The sequence below is a fragment of the Aptenodytes patagonicus genome, chromosome 1 (genome assembly GCF_965638725.1).
Source record: "Aptenodytes patagonicus chromosome 1, bAptPat1.pri.cur, whole genome shotgun sequence".
NCBI classification, from domain to species: domain Eukaryota; kingdom Metazoa; phylum Chordata; class Aves; order Sphenisciformes; family Spheniscidae; genus Aptenodytes; species Aptenodytes patagonicus.
This window is the reverse complement of record NC_134949.1, coordinates 108,688,983-108,707,761: the sequence shown is the minus strand read 5'-3', so window position 1 is coordinate 108,707,761 and position 18,779 is coordinate 108,688,983. Positions and strand designations below refer to the sequence as shown.

The following is an 18,779-nucleotide window of genomic DNA, read 5'->3' as shown; positions in this document are numbered from 1 at the left end:
GGATTTTGCAACTAATCTTTTAACAGCTCCCTGCTGATCGCGTGCAAGTGGCAATTTTTCAAAAGCTCAGTGCTTGGCCAAAGTTTGGAGGGTTTTTTTTTCCCTTCTGTTGGAATAGTAAATGATGTATCTGTGACCAAAACACCAAACCTTCAGCCCTCGAGCCGTAACATAGACATGCAAACATTTCTTAATTAAACAGCTGTAAAATAATTTTAGCAAGGGCAAAGTCACCTTCTTAGTGGGAATCACTGAATTTTGCCAAAAAAAGTCAATTTGAGATAAATAACTTGCATGGAAAGTCTCTACTTGGTGACTGTCAAAACTGCCAGAAAATGATAAAATTAAAAAGGGTCTTACAGTAACAAGTGTCAGGTAGTGACTCTACTAGGTCTGATTGTAAAAATAGTGTCTAGTGTTAATGCAACTTAAAAAGATTAAAAAAAAAAAAAAAAGACGACATTGTCGCAGAAGCAATTGACAGTATCTGAAATGGAAAGTTAGCGCCTTCATGAGAGCCCTGTTTGAAATCCCTTTGATGCTAGGCTTTCACTCCGTCCAATTTTAGTAGACAACCAGTTTAGAACACTTGTTTTACAACGTTTTCAAACAGAAGACAAACCCTTGGCTCTAAAAATTAATCTTATAAAAAAAATAGAAACTCAGGATGCTGTAATTTACAAAGAGATTTATGAGTTCTTCAGTTGCATAAGAATGAAAAGAAAGCATTAGCTAATTGTTGAGAAATACAGACCAAACCAAAAATGCTACATAAAAAATATAACAATAAAATTCACATTAAATTATTTATTCAGTAATTAAAACAGTAACACTTTTCTTTATACAAAGCCCCCCATCAGTTTTGACGAGAGGGGCAAAAAAGTTCAATGGAGTTTTGAAGGAAGCAGGGTTGGAAAACAGGTCGGGGGAGGAGAGGGACCCTGATTTGACTGATGGTTTTAAACAACAGCTACAAACAGCTAGCAGGGAAAGTGCAGCATAGTTCTGCAGATACTTTACTAGATTACTGTAAACCTCAACTGCTATAAATACCAGTTGTCTATAGGTACTAATTACCTGAGCCCAAGCTCACCAGAATCAATGCTGATTCCAACTGATGTCCGCCAATGTTGGACCAGACCCCAGGCCACCACACTGTGCCAGCCAACACTGAACTGCAATTTAGGCATTCGAGGCTGGTCCCAATGATCTCAATGCCATCGAAGATTTCCAAAGACACCGAGGGGAGGAAGCAGTATTTGGGCTCCTGTACGCAAACGGCCATCATCAATGATTCACAGCTGATCCATCTTGAAGGCTTGAGCCTTTGAGCAGGTGCATGAGATAACTGTGATGCTTTAATTACCCCCATCCCTAAACCATCTTTATTGGGAGCTAAAAACATCCTGCATTTCACAGGGAACTCCAGCCCAGCTTTCACAGGTCCCACTGTGGTGTCATGGAGACCACAGAGCAAGAACAGGGAGAGGGTCATGGGCACTGTGCAGACCAAGGGCAGCTAAAACACAGGTTTCCAGGGACACCTCTAATTCCCCTTGGCAACCAGTTCCCCCCATAAGACGGGGCCAGTATAAACCTGCCAACACAGCCTAATTTTAATAAGTTGAGCAGCGGCTGCCCAACCATCTACATGCAAAGCTGGAAAGGATCATCTCTGCTCACAGCTCTACCAGCTCAACCTTTGCAAGATGACTGCTCCTGCCTCTCCTGTCATAGGGACCAGGATTCTGACCTTGCTCAGGCAAGAGTCCCTTAGTCTTTAAAGGGCTATCTTCCTGCATTACAACTGTCAGATTGTGCCCATAGGGCTAACATGTAAAAGCAGTATTTATTTTTAAATACCTTCCTGCTTTACATGAGATTTCAGTTCCAAACAGCATGCATCAACTTTTTTAAAAAAATCCACACACAAACAGTATTTATCATCCAAATACCCTTTAAAAGCTCAAAGGCTGACATATTAAAGCCAAGAAGTCAAATTTAAAAATATATATATTTCTAAATCGTTTATAAGAAATACATGTTGCTGGTCCATTGATATGGAGAAAAAGCTTGTACCTGAAATTAATTAAAAGAATCATATTCAAAAAGATATGTTTGTCTGCTGACAGGCAATATATTGCACCTCTCTACATAACTCTGCTGACTCCATGGTCATCTTTACAGATACAACAAATCAGGGGTTTTGAAAGGGGTTTTTTTTGTTGGGTTTTTGTTGTTGTTGTTTGTTTTTTTACAAGTATGAAAAAATTCCATTCACTCCTGAGGTTACAGAGAATGCAATAAAATGCCTACATTTTCTCAGTCTCAGATGAGATTTAGTGATGTCATTCACTTCATTTCCAAAGGACGTGCATTTGAAGCATGAGGGTGGAATGGAGGGAACCAGGTATAGCTACACGTGTGTGTATATATATGTATATAAATATATACATACACATAAAGAATTGTGGAAGGAGAGCAAGACATGCACAATAGCCTGGAAGCAGAAAGGCTGGGTACGGGCAAGTTGATCCTAGGTGCAGGTGGGGGGAAACGTGACACCCCCCTCCCGCAACCTCTGCTCTCCCTGAAAGCTGTGATGAGATTCATCCTCGAAAGCATGTTTTGAGGCAGAAGTAGACGACAGAGAAAACTGCCATTCACTGAAGATCTTCACACTATGAAAGAGGTATCAGATAAACTGATAACTGAATTTGTGTGTCTGGGGAGGAGAGGAACACAGAACAAAGTGCATTTTACTATTGCCAAGTGTACCTTATTCAGCTCTCCAGAAATCAAATCTGCCGGGCAGTCAGTTGCTGCACTATTCCATCATCTTGTTGGGACAGAAATGCCCAGTTGAAACAAGCTGGTATCTGCTTTTCAAAAACTGGTGAAAACCTTGAACCCTCCCAGTCTTCAAATGAAGACACAAAAATTGACAGCAGATTTCTCAACATTCATAGGAATAAAATCAAATCCTGGACAATTTTAAGGAGTTTAGTACGTAGATTTTCTTGAAATAAAACAATAATTTCCCTATGTTCTCCCAGAAATAGTGACAGAGTACATCATGTTTTATAAGTCCTCGCAAAATGAATCATCCACTTTCTTGGGTCAGCATCAGAACTCACCACACACAAAAAGAATGAAACAACTCCTTTAGTAATGCTTTAAGACACATAACTTGTCTGTGACCTGATTTTAAGGGCCTTTTTTTCCTATCTGTGGAAACATGAGCAGTCTTAACATTTCTGTTTCTTTCTCACTGCCATCAATTCTCTGTAACTGCAACGTTACGAGCAAGCGCTCCCCTCCTCTTTCAAGAACAAAACCATCACAGCATCTGCTTCTCATAAGCACATTTGTGCGTGTGTATGTGTGCGTGTATGAGAGAGAGAGAGAGAGGCAAATCTGCTGAATTTACTTAAAAGTTTGTCACAGGGAAGGGTTTTTTCTTTCCCATCCTTCCAATTGTAGAACATAGAAGCAGGGCTACTGCTATGCACTTGTGCTTTTACTTTCAACTCGCTTGTTAGTACAGGGGATGGTTAGTGACTAAGGAAAAAAAAAGACTTTATTTGACTTTCGAAGTTGATTGACGGGTGCATGAACGGCTATAGACGAAAGCAGGTTTTTATTGGCACTTGTCTCCCAGAGCCTGCAGAGCAACAGAAGTTCCTTCAGCACGCTCACAGGTTCAGCAGTGGAAACCGGGCACACAACAGTAGTCCTTGAGGTGGAAGAGGCGATAGCTTCACCACATATTCATCCCCACTACCCATCAACTCAATAAAACAATCCAGAAAGGGATTCCAGTGCAAACCGTGGGCCTGTTTTTTCCTGTCCCATCCTGCTTTGACATCTATAGGGAACAGGAGGAGGTCCCTCATCATCTGAACTTGCAAAAAGGAAGGCAATGAACTGACTGCTCTTGCTAGACTTTAAACTATTTCAGGAAGTCAAACACACTACACCTCAAGAAGAAACGTTGCCTTTTCTTTTGCTTCCCCCGCCACCCAAACTCTCCAGCCCTGTAGTTCAAAGACGATACATTGCCTCTTTGCCTTCCAGCTTTGCCATGTCCAGGAAAAAAAAAAAAAAAAAAAAATTTAAAAAAGCTTGGATTTTTTTTTTCCTCCCAGTATTTCTAATACTATCAGAATTCCTAAGTCAGAACTCTTATTCTTGAGATATGTCCTGAACTATACTGTCCTGATAAGAAAGTGAACCGTGGCAGCTATTACTATGTTCCCTCCCATACAGTTTTCCCATTGCATTACAAATTCATTGACAAATTGAGGAGCTAGCTCCACCAGAGCAGCAATAATATATAGAACTGTCATGAGAGTGAAATTTATTAAGAGAAAGAAATGCTGATGGACTATAAAGATTAGGAAAAAAACCCCCACCACATTTAATTCAGCATCCCAACACAGAAACTACAACCCTACTATTTTAAAGTAATATTTAAGCATAGTCCATTCAGCACTTTTACGCTGTCTCACGCTTCGAATCAGCAAGGTACACACTTAAGGGTCTTGCCAAACTGTGACATAATCCTAATGCCTCCAGTGCCAGCATGTCAAGCCCTCTCACGTGGCAAGTGAGAACGCTCAACACTTCATAGGAGCCAGTTCATAAAGCCCGGAGAGAAGCGGCAGCGCAGGGAGGGAGGCCTGAACCTCGGAGTGGCATGCACATCCCCAGCACTCCCCCTCCCCTTTCAAACGCAGACCCATGTGGTCTCCACCTGACAAACCTACATCTACAATGCTCATTGCCTTAAAACTAAACTGTTTATTACCTCAGCCATGTGTTTAAGCCTTGGTTTCCATTTAGCTGGTTTGTCTTTCAGACAGGGATGTCTGAAAACAGTGGTAACAGAAATATACTAGGTAATAAGAGCCTTGGGAAATACTACAGAGGGACCCTGGGTGCACAGAGCAGAAAGGCAACATCTCCAAGCAACAGCTAGGACCTGGCAACCCGTGCCCCGATCCTGCGCTCAGCCCCACCTAAGCACATGCTGACACTCACGCTGGAGTCACTAGGGTTGGGCATGGGGGCTGACCCAGCTCCAGCCCTTCGCAGGACGGGGGCTGTCGAGGGTAATCTTGCAGCCCTTATTCAGGATTGCATCGTGCTCACTTTGGCTTCAACTAAAGTCTTTATTATGCAAGTCAGGCCCAAGGCCCAGCCCAGAAACAGGGTTTCCCAAACACCTTGCAAAGTGCTGTGGCTAGACGTGGCCACGTCATTTCCAAGTTCAGATTCTTACCCAGACAGCAGCCAAGTCTGAATTTGCGCACGCTGAGCACATGCAACTTCTTACGAAAATCAAGAGCTGCAGCTGGGGTCTCGTAAAGCCCACAGCAAATATTAGGTTAGACAAACAGATTTTGAAGTCAACAGGAGTTTAAAATTTCAGCACTTTCCTTGAGGTGCTCAGCAGACAGATCAGGCTAGTTGAAAACATTTTGTTTCCACAAGTCACACATTTCTGACATTTCTTTCCTGAACATTGATGTTACAAGTTACCACCCCTGAAATGGCTTAGCTGAAAGTCCTGCCTCGTGAGTTAAAATAAGAATATACTGATATTTATGAGCACTGCGAGGGCCTGAAACATAACCCATAGGGGACTGTGTTCAACAGCTTCACTGGATCATGGACGATGCCCAAACTCATGTCCGATTTAAATCCGTAAGAGTATTTGGTCCATTTTGAAAGAATGGATGGGTTGGAAATGCAGTTCCTGTAACCCCAGGCTTTGCTCCATGTGAAAGGTGTTTGCAAGTTTCTGACAATCAACACAGCACAAAGCCACCTTTAGAAGCAAGAAAATAAAAACACCCTTACTACAATCTAACACCAGCAGGAAAAATATTTGGCTGAAACTTTAGGTGCGAATTATACTTGCTTAAGCTAGAACAAAAGGACAAAAACATCAAAATCTAGTAATGTGGAAACAAGGAAGATTTAGCTCTTTAAAAAGAAAGGAAGGATAGACATTTGAGGTAACAAAACAAAAAACCCAAAATGCACAAACACATCACAGACATCTAAAAATAGCATTTTATACATTTTTTTGCCAGTGCTTCTCTGAGAGCAAGTTCTTTAAACAGAACTTAACAATTTTACAATTTTTTTTAAAAAAATATGTCATCCTAAAATAGCCCATCAATCCTTACCCAAACTTTCTGTATTTCTACAAAAATAGATGCACAAAGAGCTACAAAATACTGTATTCCTGAAAGGAGGCGCACTGTAGTCAAGGAAGAGTCTTTTTCCTGACAATTGAGACTGTTCATAAAAATATCAAGCTGAACAAAACAAAACACTGTTAAAGGAGCAGAAAGGAGTTAGGTTGCCCAGCTGCAGCAGGCTCAGATGAGGAAAGAAAGAGAAGTTAGGTTTTTGTTTTTTTCCAACACTGTGGGACCCATAAACGGCCTTACAAACAAAAGGCTCAATAGCAAAACCAGAACGGTTGGCTCTTCATCTTCATGTGTGTCCTTTGCCCCATGCAGAAGGAGTCGACAACTGTTATATCGCCCGCCCAGCTGCGCTTACTCCAGCTTTAACTGGTCTTAATTTAGCTGAACTTCAGAACCAAGAAGTTTCCTTGCTCTTGTCCTGATGCTGTAGACCTACATTTCAGAAAAGAAAAAAAATAATTTAAATTTGATACAGCTTTTTCCTCCCCCTCCCCAAGCAACTGAAGTAAGGATAAACATTTTTTATTTAAAAAAAACAAAAAAAAACCCCACAACTTACCAGCCTAGCGGACTTGTTACTAACGTTGCTATTGCTCCCAATTTTATGGTTTATGTGGGATAAGCTTAAACCACACCTAAGTGGCTCAAGCAGTTCAGGAATGCTGATAAAATCCTGTGTGCGCTTCCTTGTTTTGGCCCTGTTTGGAGCATGTCATGGCATGATAAAACCCTCCAGCAAGGTCTGCACAGACAATCCAGTATGCAACAGAATAATTTTTCCTGATAGGGGCCAGCCACAGACCCTACCTCTTTTAGAAAGGCCTGTGACACTTCAGGATCTCGCAGTTTCTATGGTATTTCACCTTACAGAAGAGAGAGGGAAAGTGTTCCTGCAGCAAGTAAAAAACCCAAATAATTTCACCTACAGAGTGTCAGATTTTTAGCCAAGAATGGCTAGTGCTTCCATATGGGAAAAATTAATGATTTTCAGCTTGCATTTGTTATGAGTTCCTCTAACATTTTCCTTTATAAAAAGTGAGGACTATCTAATAAATGTGGTGCTATGTTGTGGCTTTAGCATTATAGACTTGGAACCTGTGTTATAGTCTGGGATTTCTCTGCTCCAGAGGGATTTCAGTCTTCGCTAGATTTACACCCAACAGGGCGTATACCTAAAATCCAGACAATAGAGGGGGAGGTGAGGATGAAACTTCCCAAAGAAGAAACACTCTTGCTCATTTATAGGGAAAGTAAAAAGGACAGAGGTGCAGCCACATATTTTAAGAGGTAGTAAGGCACTTAGGACTTGCTGATTTAAAACCTGCCCCTTGACCTTTTGAGTCAAGCAAATCACATTTTGTGAAATGAAGGTGCACTTCTCACTATAAATGATCATTGCTATATAGACAGCAATGCTCCGCTCTGTGTCATACTATCTACTGCCCTGCTACATAATGTACCAAGACCAATGCATCAACTACCTGTAGGTGAGACTCCAGACTTCAATGATGTTGCAGCCATTGAAGCTTAATGTTCATTTGATCACTAACCTGTGAAAACTGACAGATCCATGTGCCAAGCACGGATCTCTCACTTTCATATCTGATCACATAATGAAACACAAAGGAAAACCCGTATGTTTTCAGAGAGTCTAATAGGCATGATGGGTTCAGATCTGACCACCACCGCCTTGTTTTAGGAGCACAGTTAAATCTTTAATGATGATCAACATCATTTCAGAGTTGAGCTACAAAGCAATTAACAGTCACATAAAAGATGACAGCATATGGCTCTATCCATGTGAGGATTCCCAAGCAGCGTCCAAACACTTGTGTCCAGCAGTGAACAGTCAAGGAAAGCAGAGCACACAGGTATAGCATGCCAAGCCCTGCTCAGTGGCTTTCTGCTCCATTTCACACGCACTTGCACCTATTTCTTCAGATTGGAAAAACTGGGATAACCCTCGACTCCTATAAAAACATGTTCAGAGGCTCTTTACTCAGTGAGGATGTCTCCTTGTTGCTTAGGAGTTACTTGCTTTCCTGGCAGCTTCATTCACAGGCAGAGTCATCATAAACTGCTGTTAGTTTCCTTCAAAGCTCCCTCAAAGTTAGTGATGAAAATTTTGTGTTATTTTTCCCCTGCTGTTTACATTTTTTTTAAACAAAGACAACAACAACCAAAAAAGAGGGAGTCAGACAGCAGAAACATATCAGAGTGTAAGGGAGTCATTTAAGTTCACCAGTGGAGCACTAAAGGCCACCAGAGGCAATGGAAGCTGATGAGAAGAGAAACAGGTTATACGGCTCCTAGCAGCTTAAAAAAAATGACACACACACCTGTTTAAAAGGTTGTCCACCTGATGGCAGCAACTGGTAGAAGGGGAATAACCAGCTGAACAGACACCTTCCTAGTTAGGTGTCTTTGAGACAAACAGAAATAACTGTAAGAAGGAGGTTTAAGGTATAGCTATTAAGTCTAAACAGCCACAGAAAGCAATCCAAAAAACTAAAGTTGCCTTAGTTACAGAACTGAATGTGGAACACTTTCCGTGCCTTGTCCTCATTATATTCCCATCTTCTTCATGGCAAGGCTATCTGCAATCCTAATATGTCATCCGAGTGCAACCCTGCTACTAACCGAAAGCTTTCGCTTGCAGCCTGCTGCAGGAACGTTTTCCTCTTAGCAAAGATATCCTCGGTTGCGTTGCACGAGTCAGTATTGCCACACCAGCACAACTCCCTGTCTCTGGGATACCAACGTTATCGCTAATTGCCACACAAGCAGAATGCAGGTTCTGTGGCAACATTTAAACAAACTTAATGACAAACTCGGGGGGGGGGGGGAACAGAGACAACTCTACAGAAGGCAGCAGACTGATCAATCAAATTCCGTATTCAGTGTGACACACTGACGTACAGGCATTTCCAAATGTTAGCCAGGACTAGAGGATGTTGATTAATTCACCTCAGTTTAAAGTTATGCACCTCATTGTGCATAACTTTGCATGATAAAGATGTGCACCTCAATTTTAAGATGGAGTTACAGCCCTCAGCTATGCCAAAATCCTGCTCTGCTTTTAGTGTGCTGGGGCTACAGGAAGCCTCCTCCAGCACATCTGTCCAACAGCAGGACAGGATATCCTCCTGTCCTAGGCTCTGCAGTAGCAGGGCAAGTTGCTCTGCTCTCCTCCCCACGGGGCTGCCCGCAGACCTGGCAGCTGCCAGCGCAGCTGGATCTGACTGACCACCTGAAGTGCCCAGTGTGCAGGGCAGCCTCCCACCCTGCTCCTGAGGAGAACACCGATGGCCGTAACCATCAGCTCCACCGCAAGACAGCAATTCCCCTCCCCGCCTCCCTGGTCTTAAGTGCTCAACTCAGCTTGTGCACCCTTAACGTAAACATGAGGATTTAGCCCCGACACTGTGGGATTACGGCTGCAGCAACGCTCTCTGTACATATGCTGTGAACTGCAGTCAGTGCTGCTAGAGGCTGACCTCGCTTTGCTGGACATCAGCGGGACAGGGAATTGTGGTCTAAAGCACAAACATGTTGTGCTTATATCAATGTGTTTATATCAATGCTTGATATAAAACATACTTTTATATTGAGCATTATAGCTTGGGCACTTCAGTTTTGGAAAGATACTGCATGCCGGCAGCCACAAACATAACAGGTTTTAATAGATTTTTGATGTAGACTAGCATTTTCTTTAATCCCACTTGTACCAATAAACGAGCTTCCAAAAGGGTTAATTTGCAGCACACAATGTGAGGATTAAGCCACATTTAATGGGAATCGGGTAGCTAAATCCCTCTTCATCCTCTAAAACAGGACCATGTAAGTTCAAACAGATGTGCCAGACAGATCAATACTTTGTTAGCTCTACGAACAGTGATACACTGATGTCCCACACAATCTGTTCTGAAACATAAATTCCCAAACTGTACCGTGCATGCAAGGGGAACCCCCTCTTAACCTTTGAAGTGATTCAGCATCATCCATTCATGAGATCGAATATTTGGCTTAGTAGGGCAGAGATGCAACAATGTAGCTGGAAGAGGGTAAGATTACAGCCAGCCTGCCCTGACCCCAACGCTACCATTCCATATAATTCAGCGTGAGGAATTTTGCAAATGTTTCTATAATCGCATGTGACAGTAGCACAAGAAATGTGACCCACAGTAAGGGGCAGGGCGGAATCATTTTCGTATCTGAAGGGCTCTGAAAAGCAATGTCTAGGTATATACCAAATGAGCTTTTTTTATATAAATCATCTGGAATCTGATATATTGACAGCTTCACAGGTTGATGTCTTTTATTCTCCAGGGACGTATGAGCAAAGGCTTCCAGTACTGAAGTTTTCTTGCCACTATGGCCTTACCCTACTCTGGAGAAACCACTTCTACACTGCAGAAAGCCAGTACACTCTTCCAGGCCCTTCAGTTTTTAGCCTCTCTGTTGAGATTGCTGTCTCACATTAGAGTTCAATGTAATGAAATTCTGCGTGATGTGGAGACTTATTCAGTATAATCCTCCCCTGGAGTGGACATGGAGCAAGAAAAGCTTCACCTGTGCTGGTGAGTGCTGGATGAGACTCAGTGTGGTGCTTCAGCAGCCCACTCCTCTCCCGGGCAGCACAACACACCTTCCCTGGGATTACACCATTTGAGATCTGTGCAAAACACTGGGGCAACTGAGCTCCCTCTTTTCACCATGAGCGCGCCTCGAATGCCTGTCACCAAAGCATTTGTCTTCAATCTGCAAGCTGCAGGCAAGGCCAAAAAGGGAGCTCAGAGCCTTCCTGCCCTTCCCAGCAAGCCTCCGCTTGGAGAACACAGAAGGGATGAGCGTGCAGGGTAAGCGAGCAAATAATTGTAATGTCACAGGCTACCACTACCTGCTGCGTTTCATTGCTTGCTCCCTTGTTTCCAAAGCCTTACGTGCCAAACTGGGGCTGCCTGATAAGGTCTTGCTGTTATGTTTCAGTGCATGGGCATTTTGAATAGTCACAAACAAGTGAAACATTGCTCTGCTGAGATCCTCTGCTCCTGCAAACTAGTCACACATTTCCCCTCTTTCTTTTCCCCCACAGGAACTCATGGACTAAAACCCACACATCAGGCATGGGCCAGAAATTAACAGTTCAGGCCTCCTCCACTGCCTTCCACCCTGAGTAGACAACTACAAGACATGCAAGCCCCTGTTAAGCACTGCCAAATCAGGATCCTGATAAAATTAGCATCCAAATGTACCCCTCCAAAGGGATTTTCACAAGGAGCAGGCAGCAGCAAGCAAATGCTATATTAGTCCTGTAAGGCAGTGCTAGGGCCCGTAGTCCTTTTTGAGGTACTCTGTTCCTACAGAAAAGAGAAAAAGCACCTGCTTTGTTATATGTACTACTACCAACAAAGTAGCAGTAAGCAAACCAACTTGCCCAGCACTGAAACAAAACACAGGCTAGGCTGGACTCATACCTAAGCCAGGTAGTGGTTTCTCCTGACTAACAATCCCTTATGCAGTTCTCGGCTCCGTCCCCAAAAGGTAAGTCAAATACCAGAGCTCTGGAGCTGGACTGCTGGGGCTACTGTCAGTGCAGGGGGCTCATCCCCTCTACCGGTGGCAGTGACAATTTGCTCACACTTCAGAGGAGGCGGCTCACTCCCATTATGGAATTTGTCAGAAAGGCAAAACTTGAGATCCCAGCCTTGTCAGATTATCATTTTATACCCAAAAGCACAAAATGTAATCCCTCTTGTATCATTGGCATGACTGGAAATGTTATTAATAGATATAAAATTGTCCAGTGTTAAGAATCCTATTACGCTTTTTCTTAATTTCTTGAGGCAGCAAGTGGCATGGTATTTAGAAGAGATTATTGGTTCCCAGTTGCTATTAAGGGATGACAGAGAGATTTGTGTTAGGTTAGCTCAGTTATAATCGGGTTTTGGGTTCATATTATTTCATATTTAAGAATCAGCATTTTTTTCTCCACCAATTCTTTGTTCCCCTGCCCACTGATCAAAGCAAGGAAGTGCTTCTCACACATTGAATCAGTTAGCTAGAGCTATCAAGAAGACAGACAAACAGATACCTTAAGGAAAAAGGAAGAGAGATGTAAATCTAGTATTTCCTTAATAAATAACATAACATGTTTAAGAAGTACTAATCTGCAAGGATTGCTGCTGGTCGGATAAATACCAAGCAGAAAAAGGAGACCTCAATAGTGCATATGAGCTCCAGGATGGATGTGCTGGAAAGTGTTAGTCACCCATCACTTGATCGCAACCATGAACAGTGAGGGCTGCTAGACTGCTCCTAACACCGATATGAGAGCCTGCCAGTCAAAGCTCGCAGATGCAGATGTAGTTTATGGAGGCTGTCCTATGGCTACAGACCCTGCAGTAAAATGAATCTAATTCACAGACCTCTGCCGAGACCCTACAGAAAGAAGCTTAGTTTGATGGCGAACACAACTCGGCCAGCATCTCTACTCTCTATGTGACACCTGGATACTACACAGGAAGGAAATGCTGATCTGTTCCAATTTAGATGAGCAAGATGCAATCCTCATGTACCGACAAGTTATTAGTTCAGTCCTCATTGGAGCTATATCTTGGTGAATGCACATACGAACTAGCTGAACAAGCTGGAAGCTTCCACACGGAAGTTTAATTAACCATTTCCCACAAGATTTAAACCAAAAAACACCTATCATGTCACAACTCATTTGGCTTGAATAGGACCCAGGCAGACAAAGGTCCCTCAGCAAAACGCAGTAAGAGCTGGATGTTTAACAGCTCGTCTGCCCTGACAGCAATTTCAGGAGGGATTCCCTCCTGGAAATATATTTGGAGAAGGCTCTGAGAACAAGCCCTGCTTCGGCTGCAGGGATTCCACTTCTTTGCTCAAATTCTTCCTGCTAAAACAAGTCACAGACACAATCGAACCATCTTACCTGTGTCAAACCCAAAACTTGGTACAATGTCCACTGTTCCGTGAAAGGCTCCAGCCCATGCTGAGGTAGCGCTGGTGACAGCAGCGGGATCTGTCTTTGTCACGTCACACTGGGGAGCAGGAATCCTGGCTGCGCGGACTGAAGGCATCAGCAGGGACCCATACCGGGGGTCACGGTGCGAGCTGGGATGGTGATGGTGCATGTGTGGATGAGGGTGATGGCGATGCATGTACACGTCATGCATGTGTGCATACGAAGGGCTCACCTGAGATGCTAAAGGATAATGCCAGGATTCAGATGCAGCAGGGGGAGGAGGTGGGGCAGTCTGATGAAGGCCGTGTCCTGGCCAGCTGCTGGGATCTGCTGTTGGGAAGGTGCCTGGTGCAGTAACGGGGAAATCAGGGTGTACTCCACTTAAGCACGGTGGAGGGGGAGGCTGATAAGAGCTGGTCCAAAATGATGTTGGGAAACTGCTCCTTTGGCTTGAAATTGTTGAGCTTTCTGGTAGAGAGGAGAGAAATGAAGTATGACTGAAGCTGAAAAACAAATGTAATGACAAAAGCCCCACAATGATTTTCTACTCTCTGAAATTCGTAACGCTGAACTCAAGCTTCCTCAGCAATCACAGAATCACAGGACAGTTGAGGTAGGAGGGGATCTCTTGAGATCGTCTAGTCCAAGCCCCCCTGCTCAAGTGGGGTCACCTGGAGCAGGTTGTCCAGGACCGTGTCCAGTCAGATTTTGACTGAGATCCAAACTCCACAACCTCTCTCTGGGCAACCTGTTCCAGTGTTTAGCCACCCTCAACAAAAGAAAACAAAAGAGAAAGAAGAAGAAGAAGAAAGGGAAAAGAAAAGAAGAAGAAGAAGAAAGGGAAAAGAGAAAGAAGAAGAAGAAGAAAGGGAAAAGAGAAGAAAGGGAAAAGAAGGAAGAAAGGGAAAAGAAGGAAGAAAGGGAAAAGAAGGAAGAAAGGGAAAAGAAGGAAGAAAGGGAAAAGAAGGAAGAAAGGGAAAAGAAGGAAAAAAGAAAAAAGAAGGAAAAAAGAAAAAAGAAGGAAAAAAGAAAAAAGAAGGAAAAAAGAAAAAAGAAGGAAAAAAGGAAAAAGAAGGAAAAAAGGAAAAAGAAGGAAAAAAGGAAAAAGAAGGAAAAAAGGAAAAAGAAGGAAAAAAGGAAAAAGAAGGAAAAAAGGAAAAAGAAGGAAAAAAGGAAAAAGAAGGAAAAAAGGAAAAAGAAGGAAAAAAGGAAAAAGAAGGAAAAAAGGAAAAAGAAGGAAAAAAGGAAAAAGAAGGAAAAAAGGAAAAAGAAGGAAAAAAGGAAAAAGAAGGAAAAAAGGAAAAAGAAGGAAAAAAGGAAAAAGAAGGAAAAAAGGAAAAAGAAGGAAAAGAGGAAAAAGAAGGAAAAGAGGAAAAAGAAGGAAAAGAGGAAAAAGAAGGAAAAAAGGAAAAAGAAGGAAAAAAGGAAAAAGAAGGAAAAAAGGAAAAAGAAGGAAAAAAGGAAAAAAGTGTTTTCTTGTGTTCAGATGGAATTTCCTGTTTTCTAATTCATGCCAATTGCCTCTTGTCCTGTCAACAAGCATTGCTGAGGAGACCCTGGCTCCCCCACCTTCATTCCCTCCCATCAGGTATTTATACATATCGATAAGACACACACACACACACACACACACACCACCCCCACCCCCCGAGAAGACGTCTCTTCTCCAGGCTGAAAAGTAGCAGATCTCTCAGGATCTTGGTACAGGAATTATGAGGAGAGGCTAACTCCTGACCGGACCAGAACACATCATTTAGAAAGGCAGCTGTTGTGGCTGTAAATTCTTCTGAGGACAGAGAACCAAGTCACACTGCAGAATACGAGACATTTGGCTAGAGGAAGAATACCAGATCTTCTCAAACTAATTGCATGCTTTGACGGGATAAAGATCGTAGCTAACACATCTGACATTAGTCCCTTACAGTATATATCACGCTGCCCTGTACCCAATAGGATCAGACAAGCAGAATCACCTATGTAACTGAAAGAAGTTTTTGTCAGAAATAAAAGACTCGCTGCTTCTTACAGCTAGGGCTCAACTTATATTTAAATGGATTTCAATACATTATGAAATCACATTCTAAAAATTCCTCTTTTGGAGAAGCGGTTAGTGTTTTTGATGTGTAGGAAAGTATTGGCATCTCCATTCTCACAATCCTCTTGCCAGGTCATGTTTGAAAGTACTGCTTCATGCAGTATGTCTCAGCTCAAATAGGGGGTTTTTTGGTCAAAGATGGAAACATAAAAATACAGGACTTTACCCCTGATGAAAGAGCAGTCATAAAAATAGCTTACGGAGAAATAAAGCCAGGGAAGTTTAATATTTGATGAGGCGAGGAATCCTCTGTTCCCCATATAACATTTACAATTTTTTTTTTTTTTAAATGACCTTTTGTTTTGCTTTGTTTAACAAGCAACTGGAACGAGACTTGGGTGAAGACACCATTGAGAACGAACAGATTCTTCAAATGCTCCTGCCCCTGATCGCTGTTTACACAAAAATACTTTGGAAACAAAAAACTGTAAAAGTGTTTTCTAACTGCATCACTAGGACACTTACGTATCTGTTTTAAAATCCATTAAAACCATAGAAATTTTTTCCACACATCAATTGGCTTTGATTTAGGCAGTTTATTGAGCCTGATTAACTTCTGCTATTGAAAATAAACTTTGCAAATGTACTATAGACAAACATAGAGAACTTCTCTCTGTGCCAAACCGCCTCAGAGGCTGCAAGCTTATCTAGCAGACTGTACTCCAACATGGCTTTCTTCAAAAGGTTGCTTCCTTTTTTAGCAACGTATTTCTATAGTAATTCATGCTAGAAGACTGGAGAGAGCTTCAAACATATAACAGAAGTCTCAGCACCCCTCTGAAATTGGTATTGTTCCTTGTTTGTAAATTGTTTCTTGTTACAAGGGATTAGGCTGAGATGGAGAGTGCACATGGCTTGCAGTGCTGGCAGCAGGGCTGACAAAAAAAAGCAAAACCAAGCTTCTTCATGTCCAGTCTGTTGTTCTCCTCACTGCTTAACAGAGAAGCACAGCTTGACAATGCACTGCCAGTATTCTGGAAAATTAATCTCTGTAATCGAGAGTTTTTGGAAACTATCTGGCTGTTATCTGCATGGAAAAGCCCTAAATCCAAACCATCTCACTTCAAAAAAGCACAGAAAACCACAAAGTATCTGCAGGACAACTTTAATACCAGGAGAGAGCACTTTAAACCACTGGATTTGCCAATATGAATTCATCCCAGATTGCATACCAGCTTGGCTTTACCAATCATGCAGAAGGTCTAGGCCACAGAAAACATGTTTGGTCATCTCCATTTTTCAAATCTGTGCACATTTCACAAAGCCATTACGACTGTCAGAAACTGTCATGGGTCGTCCCCCACCGAGACACCACTGAGTGTAACTGCAGGGACCAACCTCACTGGTCAAGGTCAAGTCATGTCACTGCAGATACAGGGTCCATCCAGGTTATATGAACATGCAAGAAAACTTCATCCTGAGTGCTCACAGAGGATGCTACTAAATATCAAGCGTGCAGCAACCCCATCAACAAGAACCATCTCTGTGTTGAACCGCAAACCCCAGCCACCACACATTTTCATGGTGTTTGAAGGGTCTCCTTTCCTTCCCACCTTTAAAACAGCGAGCACAACCAATTATCTTTACAGTTACCATCATGTCAGATACCTGGCCTCTATGGGACATGGCAATGGAGAAACAACCATTTCAACACTGTCCTTGAGAAAGAAAAAAAAAAATAATCTGAGTAGCTTCCACGGGCTTTCAGGAGCAGGGAAGGAGGCATTTAACAAAAATCGTCTGCCAGGAAAGATACTGCAGTTACCACAATTTCCTATTCTAAGTACAGGGAGGCAGGGAGATGGCAACATCTCAGATACCACGAAGCGGTGACTAATGCAAATGTTCACGGTGGCTGGCCAACACGCACTGAAAATATGCCAAAGTGCACATGCTGTAAAGAAGACAATGTATGGAATTTTCTGTAGTACAACATTACTTCTCAGTTAAGGCAAGAGGGGAAAAAAACAAAACAAAACAAAAAACCAAGACAGACAAAAACCCAACACTTTCAGCTAGGAAAAACATGTTGATAAAAATACCGTTAAGGTAACATTAGTTTCAAGGTATCATTAGTTCCATTAGCCCCTGCAAAAGAATCACGTAGCTACACCTTCAATTCCTCACCTCAAAGTCCATGTTACCGGAGCCTGTTGTAGGGAACTATGTTTTATAAAAAGTCAGTTTTGAAGTTAATTTTAGCCTAAACTGATCAGTATTTTCAACATACAAAAGACGAAAACTTGCTCTTTTCAGGACAACAGGTTCTATTTTCTACACTTAAGCAAAATCCCTCCTAGAAACAAAAAAACCCCACCGTATCACCTTAATGATGAAATGACAGTTTGCTCTTCCATCAGGACACTAAAAAAATCCCACAACAAGATGAAAAAAAAAAAGCAGAAAACATTACTAATCCCTCCTTTCAGGTACAGGAGAAATAACGCAGTGAGCTGAGTAGCCAGTTTATGCCCACACACTTTCCATTTAGATCTGTGCCTTCCAAAACAGCTATTGCAAACACAAAAGCTTTTTTTTTTTAAATTTATCTTTGAGTAATTTATTGACAAAAATTCTGACTACCCATGAAGGTTATTTATAAAAGATCTTCAAGCTAATGATATTTTAACTTCTGTAGGTAATGGCATACAAATTCACATCCATTTGCTGTAACTGAGCATCTTTGACAACTGTACATGAACCAGAAGACCAAGGTGTTAGCATCGCTCCTTCCCCACTTTTTTCAAGCAGGCACGTTTCAGAAACTCATTTTGGCCTGATGAAACTCTTATCACCTTCTCTTCTCTGGAGAAGCAAATACCCCCAGCTTTCTCAGCGTCCACAGCGCAGAACCAAGCAGCCCTGCCCAGCAGCCTCCCTGGGGCTTTTCATACCACTTCAGCAGGTGCAGTGACGGCAGAGGGCATATCCCCTTACTTTACTCCCAGAAGACTTTCAGGACACGCAGACCTCCGTTCCCTGCCGACAGCAAGGGGCACGCTGGGTCAGGAGGCAGCACGGCTGAAGAACCCTTACGCCAGGCCACCCTGTCCCCTGCAGAGCCCTCTGGGGAGGGCTGTGCAACCATGGGGGGAGCCAGGGAAAAACAGCAGCGTATGTCTGAGGCCAAAGAGAAGACACACAACCCCACCCATGGTATGTCTCCAAGCTCAGTAAAGAGGGCTTGCTGTAGGCATGGGGTCTCTGGGGACTGCCTTGATCCCATCTCTAAAACATTTATAGCCTGTCTGGGCCATTTATAAATGCTCCAGTCTCCTTTTTAGTAAGCACAGGTTCAATCCTGCTCTTAGTCGACTCGACGGAAAATTTCCCGTTAACATTAATGGTCCCGGCTCAAGCCATAAATTCCTCTAGCTCCCTAGCCACTTGTGCTGACCTTTGCTTAAACTTCCTCGGAATTGTCATCATCCTTCTGGAAAGCAAGTCCTTCTGTGCTATTTTTCTCTTC

General features: G+C 42.6%; 1 protein-coding gene across 3 annotated transcripts in view; it reads right to left on the bottom strand.

Annotated features, from left to right (window-relative positions):
* Positions 1–673: 673 nt before the first annotated feature.
* The window catches only part of VGLL3 (vestigial like family member 3), a 28,801-nt gene continuing 10,695 nt past the window's right edge, over positions 674–18,779 (bottom strand). For all 3 annotated transcript variants that reach the window (XM_076351673.1, XM_076351682.1, XM_076351692.1), the window contains exons 3-4: positions 13,183–13,683; positions 674–6,656 (exon numbers count right to left, since the gene is read on the bottom strand). In XM_076351673.1, the coding sequence (XP_076207788.1) occupies positions 6,613–6,656; positions 13,183–13,683 (545 nt within the window). In that variant the 3' untranslated portion in view covers positions 674–6,612. The remainder of the gene's footprint in view (positions 6,657–13,182; positions 13,684–18,779) is intronic.